We start from the raw sequence: 21615 nt of genomic DNA, 5'->3' as shown, positions 1-21615 counted from the left end.
GGCTGTGCACCGTCCGTGAACAGAGCTAGCTTAGACATCAAGACGGTCTTCTTCTAACGCACATGAAAACTATCCCTTTCTGGTTCTTGAAAGCTACACAAGACGCTAGACACGTCGCCACAGGCATCTAGCACATGAATGTGCATAACGGGAGCCGATACTCTGTGATCTCGTTAGCTTCGTACGAGGCTTGCTTGATGTGACATTTGACTTACTGTCGAGTGTCCAGTATCTCCTCCGCACACCTTCCCACTCACCCTTCCCAGCCTCTTCCAAACCCTTTAGGTTAACATCAATCACCTCCCACTCCAAATCCAGACCTGCATCTGTTGCATGCATCTCGACAACCTGTGTGTACACGTCGTAACAGATCTTCCGATCTGCGCCTAGCCCGTTAAAAAAGCCAAACCTACCCTCCTGCTCCATCAATCCTGGGATGTATTCTGTGAAAAACATCTTCAGCTGCGCATAATCCTCCCCGAACGTGTCGAAGTATATCGCATCATACATCTCGCCAGCCTCCAGAAGCTGAGGCACGATATCCTGCCATCTGCCGCGGTGCACCTTGAAAGCTCCGTCCCCAGGCCCGCTCGCCTCCCACGCGGCGCCAAAGTTTGTGCCGCCGTTGTCGATGTGCGCCAGCACAGCCGGATGCGCCTCGATAATATGGTGCCGTGCTGGCTTGGTATCCGCGAACATGCCATCGATGATGCCCATCCCGAACCCGACGTTGAGCACGCGCTTGCCCTCGGCGAGAGCCGGCTCGGACGCGGAGGCACGGAGCAGAACATCGACGGAGCGGCGCATGATGGAAGTCTCCCACGCCATCATGACGCCGTTGCCCTCGTCGTCGACGAGCTTGACGTCGTCGTACGTAAGGTCCGAGGCGAGGTACGCTTCCGAGTTTACATCGGGCTTGACCTCTGACTCCTCTGTCTTCTTCGCTTCCTCGTCGGCAACGACGTCGTGGCCGTTGGCATCTACGAGCTCAGGGGCCTCATCGCCATCTTCTTCTTCCTCGACGATTTCCATGTCGTCGACCGAACCTGAGGACAGCTCCTCGTACTCGTCCAGCAGGCCGAAGAGGAGCTCGGCGCGGACACCTGCCTCGACGCAAGCGCGGTAGAGAGAAGGGTGGCCGAGGCGGTCAGCGACGCAGCCGGGGGTCTCGTTGTTGCAATCTACATCATTCCAGATGGCACCAGCAAGAAAGAGTTCTTGGAGGGTATCCTTGGCCTCATCGGCGGCGGTCTTGTCGGCATCCGGGGAGGGGTCGGCAGGGCCACAGGCTCGGATGGCGGCATGAAGCGGTGCCTCGCCGGTTTCAGGATCCTGAAGGCTCGCCTTGCCAGGGGCGTCGAGAAGGGCCTTGAGGTCGGAGGTATCGTGGGCCCAGGCGTGATGGAGGATAAGCTTGACGTCTTCGGGGCACGACGCAGATATACGGGCGGGGAGGGAATCGTCGATGATGGCCGGGGCCGTGGACGCCGAGGGCGCGTTAGCTGCCATGCCGATTTTTTCAAATCAAAACAGGATGGCGAGATGACTGGTAGAAGTGGTGTGCGCTGCAGCAACCCAAATGTCGGCTCTCTCAGTATTGTCAGTGTTGGCAAAACTTATGTTGGCGGGGTTGACCAGATTCGTGAAGCTTGGCTCAGAACCCCGCCATAATTTTTTACGACTTGCCAGTGCACAACGATGGGATACACAGCACAATCCTTGCTTCCAGAGGGGGGGTGCCTCGCTACGGGCTCAGCCCAGGCCCCTAAGGTGCCCCGAAGCTGGGTGACCGGCACCTCGCAGCGACCTGCACCTGCACCTCAGCGGATGGCCAGAACAGGGTTGTGTACACGTGCACATGTGTCTCACCTGATTGGCCAATCCACCGGTTGCTGGTTGACGGAAGTGGGGCACGGGCATGTGAGAGCTTCAGACCCAGAGCTTCATCGTCGAATTGGCAGCCTCCATCTGAGGGAGGGAGGTCCTGCTTTAAGCCTGACTTGGATTAACTTCGTTTTCCCAATCTTGCTGCCCTGCGCCTTTCACGCCAGACTGCCATTTCGTCGTCCGAGTCTGCGTCAAGGCCTGGCAACCCCCATTCCGCCTCGACTCAAAACCTAGCCCTTGCGGCTTTTCGTCGCCGTCGCTCTGTCATTGTTCACTTCTTCCTGCCTCCCGAACAGGTACTTTCAGCCAGCATCCCGGCCAGGCTTCGTGCTCGCCTTCGCTCTTGCACCCCCATGCTAATTGTCCAAGACCTCAGGACCCGGCAAAGATACTGGAGGTCAACCCGACTCCGACGCCACGATATCCCCTGGCGCGCACCCCCAGGCATCATCGTCATGAAGTTCGGCGAGCAGCTCCGCTCGAGCATCATTCGAGAGTACCAGTGGTACTACATCGACTACGATGTTCTCAAGAAAGAGCTGAAGAACGCGACCGGTCCCTTTCTGAACGATACCGACAATGGCGAACGCCGCCGCGACTGGACCGAGGAGGACGAGACACGCTTCGTGAAGAAGCTCGAGGTTGAGCTTGACAAGGTCCACACGAAGCAGCAGGTGAAGGCCATGGAAATCTCCAGGCGCATCGCCGTCAGCGAGAAGGAGGTGCGCAGCGTCGTCGCTCGCCTGCTTGAGCGCGGCCCGCAGGAGGCTGGCCCCAGCGAGGAGGAGTTCATGCTGTTGGAGGAGGCCCTCAGTGATGTCATCGCCGACGTCCACGACCTCGCCAAGTTCGTGCAGCTGAACTACACCGGCTTCTACAAGATCATTAAGAAGCACGACGTAAGGACGGGAGACCTTGGGTGGAATGAATCCTGTGTACTGACGAATACAGAAAATGACTGGCTGGCACCTGAAGCCCGCATTCGACACCCGTCTCAAGGCCAAGCCGTTCTACAAGGAGAACTATGACGCTTCCGTCGTCCAGCTGTCCAAGCTCTACGATCTTGTTCGAACTCGCGGCAACCCCGTCAAGGGTGATAGCGCGGCTGGAGGTAGCCAGGGCAGCTTCGTCCGTAATACCACAAAATACTGGGTCCACCCTGACAACGTCACTGAGCTGAAGCTCATCATCCTCAAGCACTTGCCCGTGCTCGTCTTCAACGCCAGCAAGGAGTTCGATACACAGGACTCTGCTATTACCTCCATCTACTACGACAACCCCGACAAGTGGGACCTGTACGAAGGTCGTTTGAAGAAGACGGAGGGTGCCGAGGCTATCCGTCTGCGGTGGTACGGCGGAATGCAAAGCGAGAACATTTTCGTCGAGCGCAAAACTCATCGCGAGGACTGGACCGGCGAGAAGTCAGTCAAGGCTCGTTTCTCTGTCAAGGAGAAGAACGTCAACGCATACATGCGAGGCGAACTCCTCCCCGCGGCTATCTTCGAGAAGGCGAGGAAGGAGGGCAAGAAGCCCACAAAGCAGATTGACGAAGACCAAAGACTGGCGGCCGAAGTTCAGTACTCGTGCCTCAAGAAGGGTTACAAGCCTGTGTGTCGGTCATTCTACAACAGAACTGCCTTCCAGCTTCCTGCCGACGCGCGCGTACGAATTTCTCTCGACACCGAGCTTACCATGGTTCGCGAGGACAATCTGGATGGCGAGCAGCGTTCTGGCGACAACTGGAGGCGGATGGACATCGGTATTGACTGGCCGTTCTCTCAGCTGCCGCCGAAGGACATTGTCCGCTTCCCCTACGCTGTCCTTGAGGTCAAGCTCCAGACGCAAATGGGTCAAGAGCCTCCCGAGTGGGTGCGTCAGCTGATTTCAAGCCACCTGGTGGAGGCGGTGCCCAAGTTCTCCAAGTTCATCCACGGTGTGGCATGCCTGTTTCCCGAAAGGATCGATCTGTTGCCCTTCTGGATGCCTCAGATGGACGTTGACATCAGGAAACCTATAACACATGACTTTGGCATTCACCGTGGAGGTCATTCTGCGAACACGACAACCTCTGACGAAGACGACGAGGAAGACGAATTTGATTCAGATGACGAGGAGCTCCGTGCACCAGCCGCGAGCAACAAGCAGGTCAGCGCAGGGGGCAATGGAGAGTCAAGCAGGGCGGGTGCTGGCAACGGCGCCGGCGTCGACATTGAAGACCAGACGGCTGATGGTGTCGCTGCTGTTGACGCAGACTACATCTACGACTCGGATGAGGAGTACGACCCGAATGAGGCCCTCGAGGAGGCTAGGAGGGTCGGCGGCTGGACCTACTACTCAACGCTGGCGAAGACGAAGGGCGCAGCCTTTGGCCACGAGGCGCTCGAAGTCCTCAAGTGGGTGATCCCCCACCCCCGCGGTTCAGTGATCCCCAGGAGAGAGGTGCAGACTACCCTCTTCGGAAGTGGTGAGATCCAGACGAAGAAATTCAAGGCACCCAAGGGAAAGAAGATCTACGTTCCCGTGCGTGTGGAGCCAAAGGTGTACTTCGCGGCTGAGAGGACGTTCTTGGGTTGGGTAAGTCTGTTCGGCCGAGCTCACAAAGAAAAATGCTTACCATTTCACAGCTTGAGTATTCCATTTACGTGGGCACCGTAGCCGTGACACTGATGAACTTCGGCACAAGCCCTACAAGCGCGTCGTTCATCGTGGCTGGCGTCTTCACCCTGCTTGCTATCCTCTCGCTCTGTTACTCGGTCGCTATCTACCTGTACCGCAGTAGCGCCATTCGCAACAGACGCAACATTAAGTTCTACGATCGCTGGGGGCCAAGCGTCCTCTGCGGAGCTCTTTTCGTGGCCGTGTGCCTGAACTTTGCATTCGAGGGTCGGGAGCGTGAGGTTTGGTGAGCAACTAGGTGTGTAATAACGACTTGTGTATGGTGTTGAGTGATTGGTGACGCGAGGCCACCACGTCTGTGGAGAGAGGGTGTATTTAGGTCCGAGGATTGTATTTTGCGCTTTTTCTTCTTTTGGATCCAATTAAAGATACAGCAGCGCATTGTTTATAGTAAGGGAGTGAGAGTATAGATCCTTTCCAGCGTTCGTCCTGTGTCAGTCCGCCCTAGTCTCGATCGCGGCTTCTCAATGCCGAGCTCAGTGAGGCGACGGCGCCTACCTCAGAAAGTTGGGGTTCGCTCGGCTAGACGAAGCTTCCTGCTAGCTCCGAGGTCAGCTGCTGTCAGCCCTAGACAACTCCGACATATCGTTCAGCAATCAACTTGCATTAGACAAAACTGAGAGCCAGCCAAGAATCACACCACTGCGTGAATTGGCTATTCCTTGGGGTCCCAGCTGCAGATGCATAAGTACGGGCTAAACCCCGATGTCTCAGCCGCCGGAGGAGCCGCACTCGAACTGCCCACACTGCTCGTGCTTGCTTTCCCTGCCTCTGAGGTCTGATGATCAGCAAGAATCAGCATACAGCCAGTAGCTGAGAAGACGACTCGGTATTCTCCATTGCGCGGATAGCTCTTGAGCCGTCAGGATGACTGCCCTCGTTGCGGAGGGTGTGTTTGGCCGATGCGTGCCCCCGGAGTCAAAGTACGCCATTACAACGAACTTGCGGGGATGGGACAATGCGGTCAAGTTGCGGGAGGGAGACAAGGGCGTCATGTCACAGATTGTGCACATTTATCCACGCTTCGGTCCATTCCAGGATGTCAAGCTCGTAAGTGGATCACAGCCTCCCATCATACAAGGCGTATACTGACTATGGGTGCTGCTAGTTGTTCGGGGCTCTCGCTGGGAAGCTACACCTTGCCGAGGGTCTGTCGCTGTTGGCTTTCACTGACCCTGGTGTCTTTCAAATGATTGCCAAGCATGTGACCAGTCCTCACCGTCGTGAGCCCATCGTCTCGCTGGAAGAACTGCAGCTTCATGTTGTCGACGTGGCTGGCATCCGGCTGTATGTCGTTGCATTTCCTGCGGCAAAGACATCTGGTGTCATAGGTGCCTGGATGAATCCTGGCATAGGACTGTCCATCCGCTTGTCGGAATATCTTCTCTCACAAATCGACACATTCACACTGGTCAAGTCGGTGTCCACTACTGAAGCTCCTCCGCAAGGAACGTTCCTCCCCGAAACAGCAGATCACGCGAAATTGAGGGAGCGGATCTCTGGGCTCCTTCACAGGGCTTCCGTCGACCCTGAGAAGATCAGGGTCACTCTCGACGATATTTACCTCTACCCAACAGGAATGGCCGCCATCTACACAACGCACAGTCAGTTAGTCGCACACCGCCCCGGCACCGTCGTCATTCTTGGCATTACCTTTCCCAGCACGATTCAGTTGCTTTTGGAGACCTCGCCACACGGCTACAAGCACTTCGGTCCTGTAGACTCCGCTGGCCTCGACGTGTTCGAATCTTGGCTGGAGGAGGAGGCTGCTCAGGGCCGGGACGTGACGTACGTCCTCGTCGAGTTTCCCTCCAACCCCCTCCTCGCCAGCGTCGACCTGCGCCGCATCCAGGTCTTGTCGCGGAAGTTCGGTTTCTTCTTCGTGATTGACGAGACAGTCGGATCCTTTGCCAATATCGATGTTCTTCCTTACTGCGATTTGATCGTCACAAGCCTTGCAAAGACCTTTTCCGGCTACGCGAACGTCATGGGGGGCTCGGCGGCACTGAACCCCCTGGCACCGCGGCACGCCGAGCTGAGGAAGCTCTGGGACACGCACTCCCACAACGAAGTCTTCCGTGATGACGCCGCGGTGCTGCTCGCCAACTCGGATTCCTATCTTGAGCGGACGGCCGTGCATAATACCAATGCGGGAATCATGGCCGCGTATCTCGCGGCACAGACGCGGGATCTCGACCCGTCCTCGCCGATTCTTCGCGTGCGGTATCCGACGCAGATGGCCGACTACAATATATTTGCGTCATTCTTGCGCCGGCCGACGGAGGAGCTGCCTGAGCCGGGAGGCGGATGTCTTCTCACAGTGGACTTTACGAACACTGTGGCCGCCAAGGCTTTCTATGAGGCGCTGCAGTTCTATCACGGCCCACATCTTGGAGCGCCGAAGACGCTGGCGCTGTGCTATGTGGAGCTCGTGTTTAACAGGAATCCGGAGGATGCAGAGTATCATCGAGGATATGGTCTGCTGCGGGAGAGTGTCAGGATCTCGGCGGGCTTGGAGGCGGCGGGGGATCTGGTGAAGACACTCGAGGCGGCGTTGGACGCTGCGAGGAAGGCCGTGAGTAGCTGATGTTGCTTGAAGGCAATATGCACATCCTTTCTTGAGTCCATGATTTTGGGTATTTGTTTAACACAGAACACGTTTAAAATACCAGCACGACTTTTTAGGCAATCCTGCCAGAACTGCGGCTCACTGTCAAGCTCAGATACTGAGCTTGTCATTGCCATGCTGAAAAGTCCCAGGGAAGAACCCCAGGAAAATTGTGTTAGGCTCGAATTCGGAGATTTTGTGAAGAGTAATGTCCAACTTCGATATCTAGAATTCGTGAGTCAATCACATGACCATCAAAACTCAGGAGGTGAGTTGGCCGCATCAACCAGGTTCCCCCTCAACCAAGCGACGCCATCCCAGATTCCAAGCTTGTATGAGACAGATGGAGATGAATGCTGCCTTTCCCATTATGCAGATCATTGGCCATCGGATCTGGTACCCGAGGATCGTGAAGTGATCGCAAAGCAACATCAGTCAGTCTGAGCTCCTTCGCCAGTCAGCCTCGGAATTGGATCCCCACTGGAAAGGCCCCCTGAGTAGGCTCGCCCTAGTGGAGCCAAGGGATTCAACGGTCCCGCTGTCGGAAGCGTTTGCTAGTGGCCGAAACGGACAACAAGGCCAGGTCGGGGCCAATCAAGCTCACCAAGCTCACCTGGCACCTGGCGTGCCTCGTCCACGTCGTCCCCAAGGCTGGGCCTCGAGAGCTAATAACGTTAAAGTACCAAGTACCCAGACCCTGGCCGACGAGCTCCACCACCTGGCCCCCAGCGGCCCCCCCAATGGTCCCAGCGCTGTAACACGTTGATCTTTAATCTTGCCCAGGTCTCCGATCGGATTCACCCATCCAATTCCTGCTACCTGGTCCAAACGGCCATCTTTCCTCCGTCTCCTTGAAGCGCAATCTGATCACTCTCAAGTCAGACATGTCACGGGCTTCAAACTCAACCAGCTGATCTACCTACCTATCGAAACTTGTCGAGACGAGCCAACCATCCCCCGAGCTTCCCGACTCGGTAGCCCTCGACAGCGATAACGCATAGCGCATTTACCATTGGAGTCCCCCTTAACCTGGTCATCCTCCATGAGGTCTGCTGGTCACAACAGGTAGCCCCTTCCCGAGTCCCGGACCACGACGCGATGCAGTGGCCATGGCGAGGCGACGGCGATGACCAGGGCAGCCTCAAGAAGAACGACTCGCTGCTGCCCACGTCCAACTACACGCCCAAGATCACCGGGGCGTCCCACGATGGCGGCTTCGAGAAGGAAGCCCCGGCGCGACCAGCCTACAACCGCACCACGTCTGCGCAGTCAAGAGTGAGAGCCGCACGCCCGCACTGCCGAGCCGTGAACGTAGCTAACAGCGAGATCGATCATAGAGCGTTGCCGAACAGTACTCGTTCATGACCCCGGCCGAAACTGCCTCTCGACTGCAGACCTCCCTCACACATGGCCTGGCGCCGGCGTCCGCCTCAGGTCGCCTCCACGACTACGGGCCGAACGAGATTCCTCACGATGCGCCCGAACCATTATGGCTGCGCTTCGTCAAGCAGTTTCAGGAGCCGCTGATCGTCCTGCTTCTCGTCTCGGCTGGCGCTTCGATTTTCCTCGGCAACACTGATGACGCCGTCAGCATCACCGTTGCCGTCACCATTGTGGTCACCGTCGGTTTCGTACAGGAGTATCGGTCTGAAAAGTCGATCGAGGCCCTCAGCGGTCTCGTCCCCAACCACGCCCACCTCATCCGCGGCGAGCAAAAGGGGCCTTCGTCCGGCTCCTGGCCCGTTGGTTCCACGAACGCCAAAGTCGAGGGAGCGCCCACCGATACGGCCACGGCGATCGAGGAGGCATTGGAGGTGGCTTCTTCCAAGGTCATGGCTGCGCAGCTCGTCCCCGGCGACCTGGTCCTCTTCACTACGGGTGATCGCATCCCCGCCGATATCCGCGTGACCAAGGCTGCTGATCTGACCATTGACGCTTCCAACCTCACTGGCGAGAACGAGCCGGTAAGGGTCACAGCCAACGCGCGCACACGCCCTACACCGACGACACACCTCGGCGGCAGCAACAAGCTCGAACCGCCGAGCCCCGCTGGGTCGGCCGTCTCGTCGAACAGGGACGGCGGGGATGATGGCGAGCACAATGTCGCGTACATGGGCACTCTCGTCAAATCGGGCTACGGCCAGGGCATCGTGTTCGCGACAGGCGGCAACACACACTTTGGTACCATCGCGACGAGTGTGTCCGGGACGGAAAGCCCCCGTTCGCCTCTGCAGCTGTCGATGGACGACCTGGGCTCGCAGCTCAGCAAGGTGTCCTTTGTCATTATTGGCATGATCTCGTTCGTGGGCTGGCTGCAGGGAAAGAAGTTGCTTGAGATCTTCCAAATCTCCATCTCGCTGGCTGTCGCAGCCATTCCCGAGGGACTGCCCATCATTGTGACCGTCACCCTTGCCCTCGGCGTGCACCGCATGGCGGGACACCACGCCATCGTGCGCAAGATGCCAAAAGTTGAGACTCTGGGTTCGGTGAACGTTGTTTGCACCGATAAGACAGGTATGCCATCCTCCCGTTCCCCGGCCAGGGCTTGGTCGAATGCTGACTTGTATCAGGCACTCTTACTATGAACCACATGACCATCACTAAGATGTGGTGTTTCGGCTCCATCGAGGCTTTTGATGTTGACTCGGATGACGAGGCCACCGAGACAAAGCCCGACGCCGCAACGCTGCGCATTCTTCGCATTGGCAACATTGCAAACAACGGCCGTCTCGCCCGCCAGTACACTGAAAATGGTGCGGCTGCCCGGGCTGTGCTCTCCTCTACGCAAGGCGGCGACAACCCTTCCACGTACACCCGGTGGACCGGCCAGCCTACGGATGTGGCCATGCTGGATCTGCTTGATCGTTTCAAGGAACACGATGTGCGCGAGTCGATTGGTACACGCATCGGCGAGGTTCCCTTCAGCTCGGAGAGAAAGTGGATGGGCGTCACGATTGGAGGCGAAGGAAAGAACGACAAGGACTTTTCGTACATGAAGGGCTCCATCGACCGAGTTCTCGAGGCTTGCGACACGTATCTCACGAGGGACGGACGGGAGGTCGTGCTCGACGCTACGCGCCGAAAGGAGGCACTCGATGCCGCGGAGGACATGGCTTCCCGCGGTCTGCGAGTTCTGGCCTTTGCCAGTGGTGCCGTCAGGTCAAACAAGAACAAGCCGGCCTCCAACGGCTCGTACTTTGCTGGCCCCGACGACAACTACAAGGGACTGACGTTTGCCGGGCTCGTCGGCATGAGCGACCCGCCCAGGCCTGGTGTTGGCAAGTCGATCAGGCGTCTGATGCGCGGTGGTGTCAAGGTCGTCATGATCACCGGTGACGCCGAGACGACGGCCGCTGCCATCGGCAGGCAGCTCGGTATGCCGGTTCCGCACGCAGTCGAACACGGCTCGAGCCAGTCCACCGTGCGCCCCGTCCTCAGGGGAGACGAGATCGAGGCCATGTCGGAGGAGGAGCTTGCGCAGGCCATGCAGCACACCAACATCTTTGCCCGCACAAACCCCGATCACAAGCTGAAGATTATCCGCGCGTTTCAGTCTCGCGGCAATATTGTCGCCATGACAGGCGACGGCGTCAACGATGCGCCGGCGCTGAAGAAGGCCGACATTGGAATTTCCATGGGTCTGCATGGTACGGATGTCGCCAAGGAAGCAGCGGACATGATTCTCACAGATGACGACTTCTCGACGATCCTTCGAGCGATCGAGGAGGGCAAGGGCATCTTCAACAACATCCAAAACTTCCTGACCTTCCAGCTGAGCACGAGTGCCGCCAGTCTGTCGCTCGTCTTCTTCTGCACCCTGCTGGGACACCCGTCGCCTCTGAATGCGATGCAGATTCTTTGGATCAGTGAGTCGGCGTCCTTTTCATTGTCGGGAGAGAAATCACGCTAACCCAGCTAGACATCATCATGGACGGCCCTCCCGCGCAATCACTCGGTGTCGAGAAGGTTGACAAGGACGTCATGAACCGTCCGCCGAGGAAACGGGGCGACGCCGTCCTCACCCGTACTGTGCTCTCCCGCGTCATGACCTCAGCGGCTATCATCATGACGGGCACCATGCTCGTCTACCGCCACGAGATGCTGTCGGATGGCGAGGTCTCGCGCCGCGACACGACCATGACGTTTACGTGCTTTGTCCTCTTCGACATGTTCAACGCCCTGTCGTGCCGCTCCGAGTCCAAGTCGATTCTCCGTGGCGAGATTGGTCTGTTCTCCAACGTGCTCTTCAACTGGGCTGTGGCGCTCAGTCTCGTGGGCCAGCTGCTCGTCATCTATTTCCCTTGGCTGCAGGAGGTGTTCCAGACGGAGGCCTTGGGCTTCTTTGACTTGGTGAGGCTCGTTGTGCTCTGCAGCACGGTGTTCTGGGCAGATGAATTTAGGAAATATTGGAAGTACGCTCGGCGAAGGATAGGGGGCGGGTACAGCCAGGCGGTGTAAGAGCAGCATAGTAGATAATGTAGCCTAGTGTGCTTGACGGCCTTGTAAGATGAGATTTATACAACCTGTACATTGGTTACAACCTGTCCCCAAGGACCGTCCATGGCTCTGTGGGCAGTATTCTTCTGGTGGTCAAATGACACGATCTGAACCTCGTCCACTCACCGAGCCCCTCGCTTAGACCCCGGTGAGGGGGGCCCCACACCGAGCAGCCCACCTGGCATCGGGCCAGCTAAGGGTCCCCCCCCCCCCCCTTCGTCATATGTTCACCTCCGACCTTCAACGCCATGCTTCAGCTCTAGCGAGATATCGGCGCCCCAATCCTTTCCCGACAACTTCCTACACGGCTGGCGAGCTCTAGAAGCTATGCACGTACGAGCCCGCTCACGCCAATGTCCGTCTCTACGAACGGCGTGCCCCCTGCCCGCCTCAACAGCTTCAGCGTCAGCAACAGTAGCAACAACCATGGCATCCCAACAACTCCCCTCCTCCCGAACCACAACGGTCCAGCAACAGCAGCAGCAGCCGCCGGCGCCACTGTCGCTACCGGCACGACGCAGCCTTCCATAGATGCCGCCTCGACAGCCGCCGAGGTGCGCGCCGCCCTGTCGATCCTCCACGCCCGCGAGTCCAGCATCACGTCCCGCCTCCACACGCTCCTGGGCTCCCAGGCCGACCTAGCCCGCGAGCTGGGCCGGCTCGACCTGCTGCGGGCGTCTCTCGGCGCGCAGGTGATCGCCGCCCGCGGCGTGGGCAACAAGATGCTGGCGTCGGCGGCCGAGACGGCGGGCGGGCTCTCGCGCCGGGTGCGGACGCTCGACCTCGAAAAGGGCCGCGTCGAGGCGACGCTCGAGGTGGTGCGGCAGGTCGCCGAGCTGCGGGCCTGCGTGCTCGGCGTCGTCGGCAGCATGGGCGCGCCGCAGGACTGGGAGGCCGCCGCCGGCTACCTCGCGCGCGCGGCCCTCGTGCCCGAGGCCATCACGCGCGGCCGCTTCGCCGCCGAGATTGTGCCGACCGTCGAGGTGCCCGACGCGCCGTGGGTCACGCTCGAGGACGCCCGCGCCAGCCTCTGCGGCCTGTTCCTGCGCGAGTTTGAGAGGGCCGCCGCCGAGGGCGACGGCGCCAAGGTCACGCGCTTCTTCAAGCTGTTCCCCCTCATCGGCAGGACCGACGTCGGCCTCGACGTCTACGGCCGCTACGTCTGCCAGGGCGTCGCCGGCACGGCGCGGTCCGTGTTGAAGGAGGGGCCGGGCGCGTCGTCGGCCAAGAGGGATGGGTTCTTCTACGCCAACGCGCTGACGAGGCTGTTTGACCACATTGCGAGGATCGTCGACGGACACGGCGGACTTGTCGAGAGGCACTACGGGTCGGGCAAGATGGTACGCGTCATTGAGAGGCTGCAGCAGGAGGCCGATGTCCAGGGTGGCATCATTCTGGATTCGTGGGCGGACGAGCGGGACGTCGTGCGGCGGATCAAGGATGTCAAGAGTTATCCCTTCTCGTTCCTCGTGCAGAGCTTCCTGCCACCGCAACGAGGCGGGACGCCGCGGGTCAACTCGCCAGCGACGGGCCTGGGCTCTACGAACCAGCGGCAGAGCGAGGATGAGGGCGTCAACATGAAGGAGGTCGACGGCGTGCTCAGCGAGATTGCTGTCATGCTCGGGCGATGGTCCTTGTACGCCCGCTTCCTGGCTGGCAAGGCCAGGGTACGTCTACGTGTGATGCAAGGGTCAATGGCCACGACTATGACTGACTGTACTTCTAGGACCCTGAAACCCCCGAGGAAGCCGACCTTGTGATGCCCGACTTGCTCACGAAATCCAACCTCAGCCGAAAAGTGGCAGACAAGCTGACGACGCCCTACAATACCATGATGACCTTTTTCTTCCGGCGGTCCGTCGAGAAGGCCTTCCAGCTGGACGAGCAACCCGCGGGCCTGTCCCTCAACCTGAGCAAGCCGATCGACACGAATTCGCCCAACATCATATCCGCGGTGGACGACGTCATGTACGTTGTCAGCGCCGTGCTTCAAAAGTCCGTCTCCACATTTCAAAGAGGCGTGGTCACATCGGTGGTGTCAGCCATCGAACGTGTTCTCACTGCCGATTTCGTCGGCATGGTCCAGCGCAAGATGCGCGACGAGTCGTTCCCCAAGCCGCTCGTCTCCGGTGGTTTCCCGCCAGAGGACAAGATCATCCAGTTCATCGTGCTCATCAACAGTCTCGACACGGCCAACGAGTACCTCACGCGCATCATCCACAGCAAGACGGGCGGCTCTGAGGCCGCCCTCGGCACGACGACAGGCGAGGGCTCCCTCCGAGAGTCCTTTCCGTTTGAGCGGGACGCCACCTTTGTGGCATCCAGCCTCGAGACGCTGCTCGCCAACTTCACGGCCAAGACGACCGAACTGATGAACGAAGGCCTCCAGGTGCTCTTCAACCAGGTCGTCAAGCCCCGCCTGCGGCCCGTCTTCAGCGACACGTTCCGCGACACGGACTATTCGTTCACGGAGGACGAGCTCGCCGAGTACGCGGAGCAGGTGGGCGAGAGCGAGGAGCAGGTCCTCGAGCAGGTGCCGCGCCGGTTCGAGCACGGCTGGGACCAGCTCATGAAGCCCGTCGCGCGGCTCATGACGCCGCACACGTTCACGACGGTGCATGACATCACGGCGCGGTACCTCGCGAGGGTCCTCGAGCAGCGGGCGTGGAAGAGCCGGGCCAGCGCGTTTGGCGTCATCCGCATGGAGCGCGACTTTTCGAGCATCGTCGGCACGGTGGCCAGGGGCAACTACGGCGTGCGGGAGCTCTTTGCGCGGTCGTCGCAGATTCTCATGGTGGCCAACATGGAGGACGAGGAGTGGCGGGAGATGGCTGCGGCGGACGACGACGACGAGGACGGCATGATCTGGGTGTTGACCGAGGAGGAGAGGAGGCGGGCGAGAAATCTCATCCGGGAGGGATAACCGCCTCCGTGGCAGGGCAATTTGTGATTCTGCGTGGCATGGAAAACGAGCGTTAGAGAAAAGCAAAGCAAGGCCATAGTGATGACGAGCATGTCCTGTCTCCCGTTGCCTCTCATCCCCGCCTGTGTGCGACCGTCTCGTGTCGCCCTCCACCACAGACACTGCGCTCGATCAGCCGTCGCGATTTCCCCCCATTCGTGATGGCCGCTCTCGAAACGAAACGCCCAGGACGGCCAAAGTCCGCCACGCCGCCATGAAGGTCCGCCAGCGGCAGCCCCCGTAGTTCGCTCGACGAGCGGAGCTGCGGATCGCCCAGCTGCCGCGGCCCTGGCCTTCCTGCCTTATCGCACACCTGTCAGAACGCAGTTGTCCTCTGCGTATGGGGAGATTACAAGCCATGGGGGTGTGTGTCTTCCACTCGAATGCCGATCTCATGGACACAGCTGCTCCAGACTAGCGAGCTGCCGGTCCCTCCCCCCTGCACGCGGCACGTCGTGGCCTTGCCGGCGTTACCGTGCGTAAACGCCGTTCCTCCCAGATGCCCAACTCTTCAGTAGCAGGCCGGGGACCAAGCACGTAGCAGAGAGCATGCTTGACGAAATCCTCCGGAGCATTCCTCACGAACGCGCGCTGCCTTTCTGACCAACACGTTGCATGCTACTATCGGAGGGTTTTTTTTCTCTCGAAGGGGTAAGTCTTGATGTCGCATGCTGAATCATCCATGCGAAACCCTCCGTGATGATTACTTGGTCGCTCGAAAGAGGCCCTGGCCGGGGTGGCTCGGAGGCGGACTGATCATGTAATCCGACATGGCCGACTACGCTGAGCTGCGGGGGCCGAGGCATCTGCCCGGGGGGTTGTTTGTGCGACCACTGGGAACGAAAGTACTGAGCGTTCCTCGTGGGGTGTCTGGTGGTGCAGCATGTCACCTCGGGTGGTACTCTTGGCGAAGGATCACAATACTGCAGAAGAGATGGTGTGTATTTCGAATTGGACGGTTTCGTTATGCAATTGGCAGATTCATCCGGGTGGTTTCACTGGAGCATGGAAAGGACCAAACATCTGTTGGAGGACGTGTATGCAGGAAACGGGATTGAAGGGTGGAAAGATATGTCTATATTTTGATGAAAGCCGTAGTGTGATGAAATCTGTCATTGGATGAAAAATGGTATTATCTACTATCTCCAACGCCTCGCACATGGGAGTCCAAGGTCCCGAAATAGACACGACGGGATATCATAAAACGGAATGAGAAGGAGAAGAACAACAATTAAAAGAAAAGAAAAAAAAAGGTAGAATCAAGAGGCCACGCTAGACGTGCGACGCCAGCTCCTTCTCGGTCCACGCCCAGAGCTGCTCCTCGAGGTCCTTGTCCCTGGCGTTCTTGCTGGCCTTGGTGTCCTTGACGGGCAGGCCGACGGGGAAGTAGAAGCCGCCGGACTGGACGTCGGGGCTCGTGGCGGCCCAGAGGCTGTTCTTGGTGCCGTTGGCGACGTTGGTCAGGAAGAGGCTGAGGACGGAGAAGACGGGCTTGAAGACGGGCCACTTGGCGCCGGGGCCGGAGGCGGTGAGGTTGGTGCGGACGACGCCGGGGTGGATGGAGACGACCTTGAGGTCGGGGTGGCGGCGGGCGAGGGCGCTGGCGTGGTGGACGTTGGCGAGCTTGGAAATGCCGTAGCGGGTGAAGGTGCTGACGGAGGTGTGTTCGGTCTTGAGCCCGGCAAAGTCGTAGGGGTTGGTGGCCGGGGCCGCGTTCTCGAGGAGCGACGAGAGGTTGACGATGCGGACGTCGCGCGGCGGCGACGTGGCGGCGGCGGTGCGCTTGAGGGTGGGCAGCAGGAGGTTGGTGAGGAGGGCGTGGCCGACGTGGTTGGTGCCGAACTGGATCTCGTAGCCCTCCTTGGTGGTGCCGTTGGGCGTGGCCATGATGCCGGCGTTGTTGATGAGAATGTCGAGCCTGTCCGACTTGGACAGGAACTCGGCGGCGGCCTTCTTGATGCTGTCGAAGGAGGTGAGGTCGAGGCTCAGGAAGGAGATGGGCGCCGCGTTGGGCACGATCTTGCGAATCTCCTCGATGGCGGCCTGGGCCTTGGACTCGGTGCGCGCCGCGAGGTAGATGTGTGCCGGCTTGTGCTTGCTCAGCTGCAAGACGGTCTCCTTGCCGATGCCGATGTTGCCGCCGGTCACGAGGATGACACGGCCGGAGAGGTCAGGAATGTCCTTGTCGGGGTTAAAGGAGACCATGATGGATGGTGATGGAGGGTGACGTTTGAACGAGTTGGTTCACTGGGCTGGGATGGTAGTGTCTGCTTGATGCTGCTGCTGGCGATGGAGAGAGACGGGATTCTTGGCCACCCGGGGCCAGTGTCATTTATGTACGCCGGGGCATCACCGGTCCCTACCTACCTTGCCTACCTAGGCACCTTACCTGAAAAGCACGTAGACGAGAACACCACGCGGAGTTTGACGTTCGGGACCCCTTGTCTGCGCCAGTACGCGATGACTAGCGAGGCATACGTCGCCTTGAGGGCACCTAGTATGATGAGCCATGTGGCCAGGGTGCCGTTGCGAGGCGTGCGCATCGCGCCATGCTGCTGTGGTCAAGCTACGTCCTAAGTCCGAGACAGCCAACGAAACAGAACAGGGCCATGTCCTGGTCTCGGGGTCCGGGGCCTGCGTGGGGCGCCACATGCCGAAGCTACCAGGCGTCCGTCCTGTCAGGTCATGGGTCATGGCAGTTGATTTTTCACGATCCATCCGGGCTTGGCCTGGCTTTCTCATCTTGGGTGGCATTCCTATGGCGCGCCGAAACTCCGCAGCGGAATCGAGGGTCCAGCAGACGAGGGCTAGCGAGAACGAGTGCGACTAGAACAAAGAGAGAGAGAGAGAGAGAGAGAAGCGATGGCGTCCAAGGCCATGGAGAGACCTACAGGGGCGGGATCGGCCCAATTGCCGGTTTGTCATCCCGTTCGTCGGCGACCATATCTTGCTTTGTAGTCGGCGCAACCCGAGGCCCGAGTCTCCGCTGAGCGCCCAAGACGGCTTGTTCTGTCAGCGAGGCAGCCCGAAGAAGAGAAGAGGTCTCAGCGAGGCAGCCTCTGCGACGGCGAATGCCAAGATTGCGCTTGGCGGGTCACCCGTGTGTGTCTCTCTCTCTGTGTATGTGGGTAAGGTGAATCCAGCTCGAGAAGGCTGTGAGAATCCCACTGAAGGCATCCTTTGGCATGATGCTCCCCAAACTCCTTTGCATGATGCTCCCAAAACGCCCATACCTTGTTGCAGGCGCACTTGTTGCAGGCGCAGAAGACGAATACGAGGGCAATCTAGCAAGCTTTCAGTCGGCCGTGATGCTGCCGCCAAGGCGCAATTTGACTTTGATTGAACCTGGAATAGGTGAGGTCAATCCATCGCACATGTCAGCGCAGAGATCGATCAGCATCTCCTTTGCTTCAGCATAACCACACCACGGTAGACAACGAACGGAGACCAAGAGGTGGAAATCTCCAACGTGCCTCTTCGTCGTGATTTTTGGCCATGTCCATGCACCTTGTTGTCGCCCGTTGACCGTGCTCAGCCGTCACCGTTGGCTGGTCGTGGCAGCCATGTCGAAATTTTGCGCCAGCAGAAAAACTTCTGCGTGACTCAACCCAAGGCATTCATCAACCCATCCACATCTCATGTCTTGAGGGAACGATCTCATCAACAACGTACCTTAAAAGGTACCCAGCACATACCCAGCACACTGTAACCACAGTCTCGTCTGTCACACATCATTCAGGGCCGTTGAAGAAGAAGACGATCTCGACCAAAGGCATCACACAATCGCAGCCTCGCCGCAGCGCCAACCTCACGTTGGCTCTCATCACCTGGCCCCGTGTAAGCAGCCGGTGGCGCACAGCCCTCTCGCATACCACGCGCACGCACACCCCACACAGGAGACGACCTCTCACCATGGAAACACGGATCGTCAAGGTCAAGAGCAAAGAGCTCGGCCACTTCGAACAAGGCGGCGAGAGGCTCGGCCGATGGCAGGTGGCCTCCGACCCCGTGGCCACGGCCGAACTGCGTGAAGCCGCCGCCTACCTGCGCACCAACGACACCCCCGTCGCCTTCCCCACGGAGACCGTCTACGGCCTCGGCGCCGACGCCACCCGCTCCGCCGCCGTCAAGGGCATCTACGCCGCCAAGGGCCGGCCCTCCGACAACCCCCTCATCATCCACGTCAGCGACCTCACCATGCTGCGCCGCTTCCTGGCCCCGCCGCCGCCGTCCGACACACCAGATGCCGTCGACACCGCTGCTGCCGCCGCCGACCCCATCCCGGCCATCTACAAGCCCCTCCTCGAGCGCTTCTGGCCGGGGCCCCTGACCATCCTCCTGCCCCTGCCCTCGCCCTCGCCGCTGGCCCCCGAGGTGACGGCCGGCCCGCCGACCTTCGCCGTCCGCATGCCCGCCTCGCCCCTGGCCCTCTCCCTCATCGCCCTCGCCGACACGCCCCTCGCCGGCCCGTCCGCCAACGCCTCGACCAAGCCCTCGCCGACCGCCGCGCGCCACGTCCTCGACGACCTCGCCGGCCGCATCGAGCTCATCCTCGACGCCGGCCCCTGCGACGTCGGCGTCGAGAGCACCGTCGTCGACGGCCTCTGCGACCCCCCCGTCGTCCTGCGCCCCGGCGGCATCGCCCTCGACCGCCTCCCCGCCTGTCCCGGCTGGGCCCGCGCCGTCAAGGGCTACCGCGACGCCAGCGAGGAGGGCGCCGCCGCCCCGCGCGCCCCCGGCATGAAGTACAAGCACTACAGCCCCAGCGCGACCGTCGTGCTGTACGAGGCCGCCGGCGCGAGCGGCGCCGACGGCATCGCCGCCGAGGATCTGCGGCGGGCGCTCGACCTGCCTGTTACCGGTGGACCGGACGGGCTTGCCGCCGGCGTCAGGAAAATGGGCGTCATCCGCACGCGGCGGTGGAAGAGCGTCGGCGCCGTGGGGAGCCGGTACCGCGGCGTGCCCGTCGTGGCGGCCGAGGCCGTCAAGGCGGAGGCGAGCGACGAGACGGTGTTCGAGATTGTCGAGGGCGAGCTGCTGGGCGACGATGGCGAGGCGCTGGCGACCATCCTCGACATCGACCTCGGCGAGACCATTCCGGGCATCGCCAAGGGCCTGTTCTCTGCGCTCCGGGCGCTGGACAGGAGGGGCGTCGCCATGATTTTTGTGGACGGCGTCGATGATGGGGACGATATTGCGGCTGCCGTCATGAACAGGCTGCGCAAAGCAGCGTCGGAGACGAGAGTCTGAGAGCCGGCTGCGATGGGAAAAAAAACATAGAGACACATAGACGGGCTTCAGGATGGTTTTCTAAAAACATCAAATCATCATCTTGCCCCCTCCCCCCCTCCGCCCCGAGCTTGGGCTGGGGGAACTTCTACTTTTCATGACAAACATGACGAACAATGCATGCGATGCCCTGTAGGACCCGAGAACTCCGTTGCACCCAGCCAGCCACATGGACCCCCTTTCACGTCCGCCCCCCCCTCCTCCTCTCTACAGGCCCTGCCTCAACCAGTCGGCAAGCTTCGACTTTCCTAGTTGCGCCAGGTTGTTGACGCCCTGTTCGCTGAGGTCGATGCGGCGCAGGTCGACGTCCTGGGCGGGGGCCTTGCTCACGCGCTGCACGATAATGGTGGGGTCCGTCTCGAGGATGATGCCGTCGTCGATGATCTCGTCAATGGCGAGCGAGACGAGGTCCTGCAGCAGTCAGCTCTGTGTTCTAGATCGGGTTGTGTCCGTGGGCCGGCTTGTGCGTGGACCAGCTTGTGTCCGTGGACCGGCCGAGAGATGATGGACGTACGTAGTTCTCGACGCAGGTGCGTTTGTCGACGCTGGACCTGTCATGGAACGCAATTAGCTCTGGATATTTTTCTTCGGGTAGACCGCAAGTAGGACGGTGCCACGACTCACTTGAACAGGAGATGCAAGCTGTCCCTGATGCAGAGAATGGCGTTGTACAGGAGCCTGGCAATCGTAAGCTTCACGTGGTTCACAGCTTCACAGTGACTCCCCTACACCTCGTTCTCGTCGACGCTGCCGACAATGTAGATCATGACGTCCGACTCCATCTTGAACACTGCACACACGTCCGTATCAGCAACTTGCGCAGGGCCATGTCTCAACGTCGTGCTCACGGCAGATCCTGTTGTCGTAGAGGATGATATCGCTGGTCTGCTTGGCCGTCTTCTCGAGGAGACCCTTCTCAAACGTCTTTTGCGACTTGACATCGGGGTACGGGTTGGGGTGAGCAGAGCCTGTAGGCACCTCGTCAGCTCGGACAACCGGAAAACGCCAGTCCGCGTCTGCAGTCCATACCTTCCTTGCCGCCGGTCAGGGCCTCGTGGGGCGCATTGTAGTACCTGGGACTGTCAGTACCAGGCGAGCGTCTCGGTGGGCTCGAGGTCCGTACTTGGCAAAGAGCCTCGTGCCGTCCTCCGTGTTGAGGATGATGACGGCGTTCACCGAGAAGAGCGACAGAGCGGGCGCCATGGTGCTGGTATGTGTCGAGCTTGAGGTCGGAACTGGGTATCTGGGTATCTGGGTATCTGGGTATCGCGGTGAGCTTCGGCTTGGTGGGTTGCGATCCGTGACAGCACAAGTGTCCAGCCTGGCGCTCACCACCCACTCACGACGGCGCATTGGACACGGTGCTTGGGTGGGGTTCTCAGTGTAGCGGGCGCAATGTTGAGCCGTTCCGGTTCAGAACGACGCCTTCCAGGGTACGTACCTCTTTAAGGGCGGGGGAGCCAAAGGTACTCTTTCCACGTACCGCGTTAAGTGGCACGCGTCGACAAACCCCCTGAAACGCGTCGGGGTTGCCCTAGTGAGCGTGAGAGCGCGTAGAGTGCCAATTTGCTGTCGTCGCCAGCCCACTTCGACTTTCAACCCCCCCCCCCTCCCTTCCTGCGATCATCAACCCGCCATTCACCCTCAACCCTGCGCTGTCGCATCCGCTCTTCATCGGCAATCGTTGTTCGCTACA

The 21615-nt window shown here is 59.8% G+C and overlaps 6 protein-coding genes across 6 annotated transcripts; 3 read left to right on the top strand and 3 right to left on the bottom strand.

Annotated features, from left to right (window-relative positions):
* Nucleotides 1–105: 105 nt before the first annotated feature.
* Nucleotides 106–1509, bottom strand: RMT2 (Arginine N-methyltransferase 2; the record flags this gene model as incomplete). The annotated part of the gene is made up of 1 exon (XM_028641473.1): nucleotides 106–1509. One exon carries the CDS (start codon nucleotides 1507–1509, stop codon nucleotides 106–108), a length of 1404 nt encoding a protein of 467 aa, XP_028494466.1.
* An 833-nt stretch (nucleotides 1510–2342) lies between these two features.
* VTC4 (vacuolar transporter chaperone) lies at nucleotides 2343–4793 on the top strand (the record flags this gene model as incomplete). The annotated part of the gene is made up of 3 exons (XM_028641472.1): nucleotides 2343–2786; nucleotides 2839–4461; nucleotides 4512–4793. 3 exons carry the CDS (start codon nucleotides 2343–2345, stop codon nucleotides 4791–4793), a joined length of 2349 nt encoding a protein of 782 aa, XP_028494465.1.
* A 637-nt stretch (nucleotides 4794–5430) lies between these two features.
* On the top strand, nucleotides 5431–14591 carry D7B24_007361 (uncharacterized protein; the record flags this gene model as incomplete). The annotated part of the gene is made up of 9 exons (XM_028641471.1): nucleotides 5431–5613; nucleotides 5672–7138; nucleotides 7217–7405; nucleotides 8276–8446; nucleotides 8509–9685; nucleotides 9742–11037; nucleotides 11091–11625; nucleotides 11991–13335; nucleotides 13395–14591. 9 exons carry the CDS (start codon nucleotides 5431–5433, stop codon nucleotides 14589–14591), a joined length of 7560 nt encoding a protein of 2519 aa, XP_028494464.1.
* A 1311-nt stretch (nucleotides 14592–15902) lies between these two features.
* On the bottom strand, nucleotides 15903–16835 carry D7B24_007360 (uncharacterized protein; the record flags this gene model as incomplete). Its single annotated transcript, XM_028641470.1, has 1 exon — nucleotides 15903–16835. One exon carries the CDS (start codon nucleotides 16833–16835, stop codon nucleotides 15903–15905), a length of 933 nt encoding a protein of 310 aa, XP_028494463.1.
* A 1707-nt stretch (nucleotides 16836–18542) lies between these two features.
* On the top strand, nucleotides 18543–19880 carry D7B24_007359 (uncharacterized protein; the record flags this gene model as incomplete). Its single annotated transcript, XM_028641469.1, has 1 exon — nucleotides 18543–19880. The coding sequence occupies one exon, from the start codon at nucleotides 18543–18545 to the stop codon at nucleotides 19878–19880; it is 1338 nt and encodes a 445-aa protein (XP_028494462.1).
* Nucleotides 19881–20126: 246 nt separating this feature from the next.
* RET3 (Golgi-to-ER vesicle coat component) lies at nucleotides 20127–21122 on the bottom strand (the record flags this gene model as incomplete). The annotated part of the gene is made up of 7 exons (XM_028641468.1): nucleotides 20127–20330; nucleotides 20434–20470; nucleotides 20544–20597; nucleotides 20649–20709; nucleotides 20768–20887; nucleotides 20949–20992; nucleotides 21043–21122. 7 exons carry the CDS (start codon nucleotides 21120–21122, stop codon nucleotides 20127–20129), a joined length of 600 nt encoding a protein of 199 aa, XP_028494461.1.
* Between the last annotated feature and the right edge of the window lie 493 nt (nucleotides 21123–21615).

This window comes from Verticillium nonalfalfae (assembly GCF_003724135.2).
Source record: "Verticillium nonalfalfae strain VnAa140/NRRL 66861 chromosome Unknown scaffold_59, whole genome shotgun sequence".
NCBI classification, from domain to species: Eukaryota; Fungi; Ascomycota; class Sordariomycetes; order Glomerellales; family Plectosphaerellaceae; genus Verticillium; species Verticillium nonalfalfae.
The sequence above is the reverse complement of the archived record's forward strand: the minus strand, read 5'-3'. Positions and strand labels throughout refer to the sequence as shown.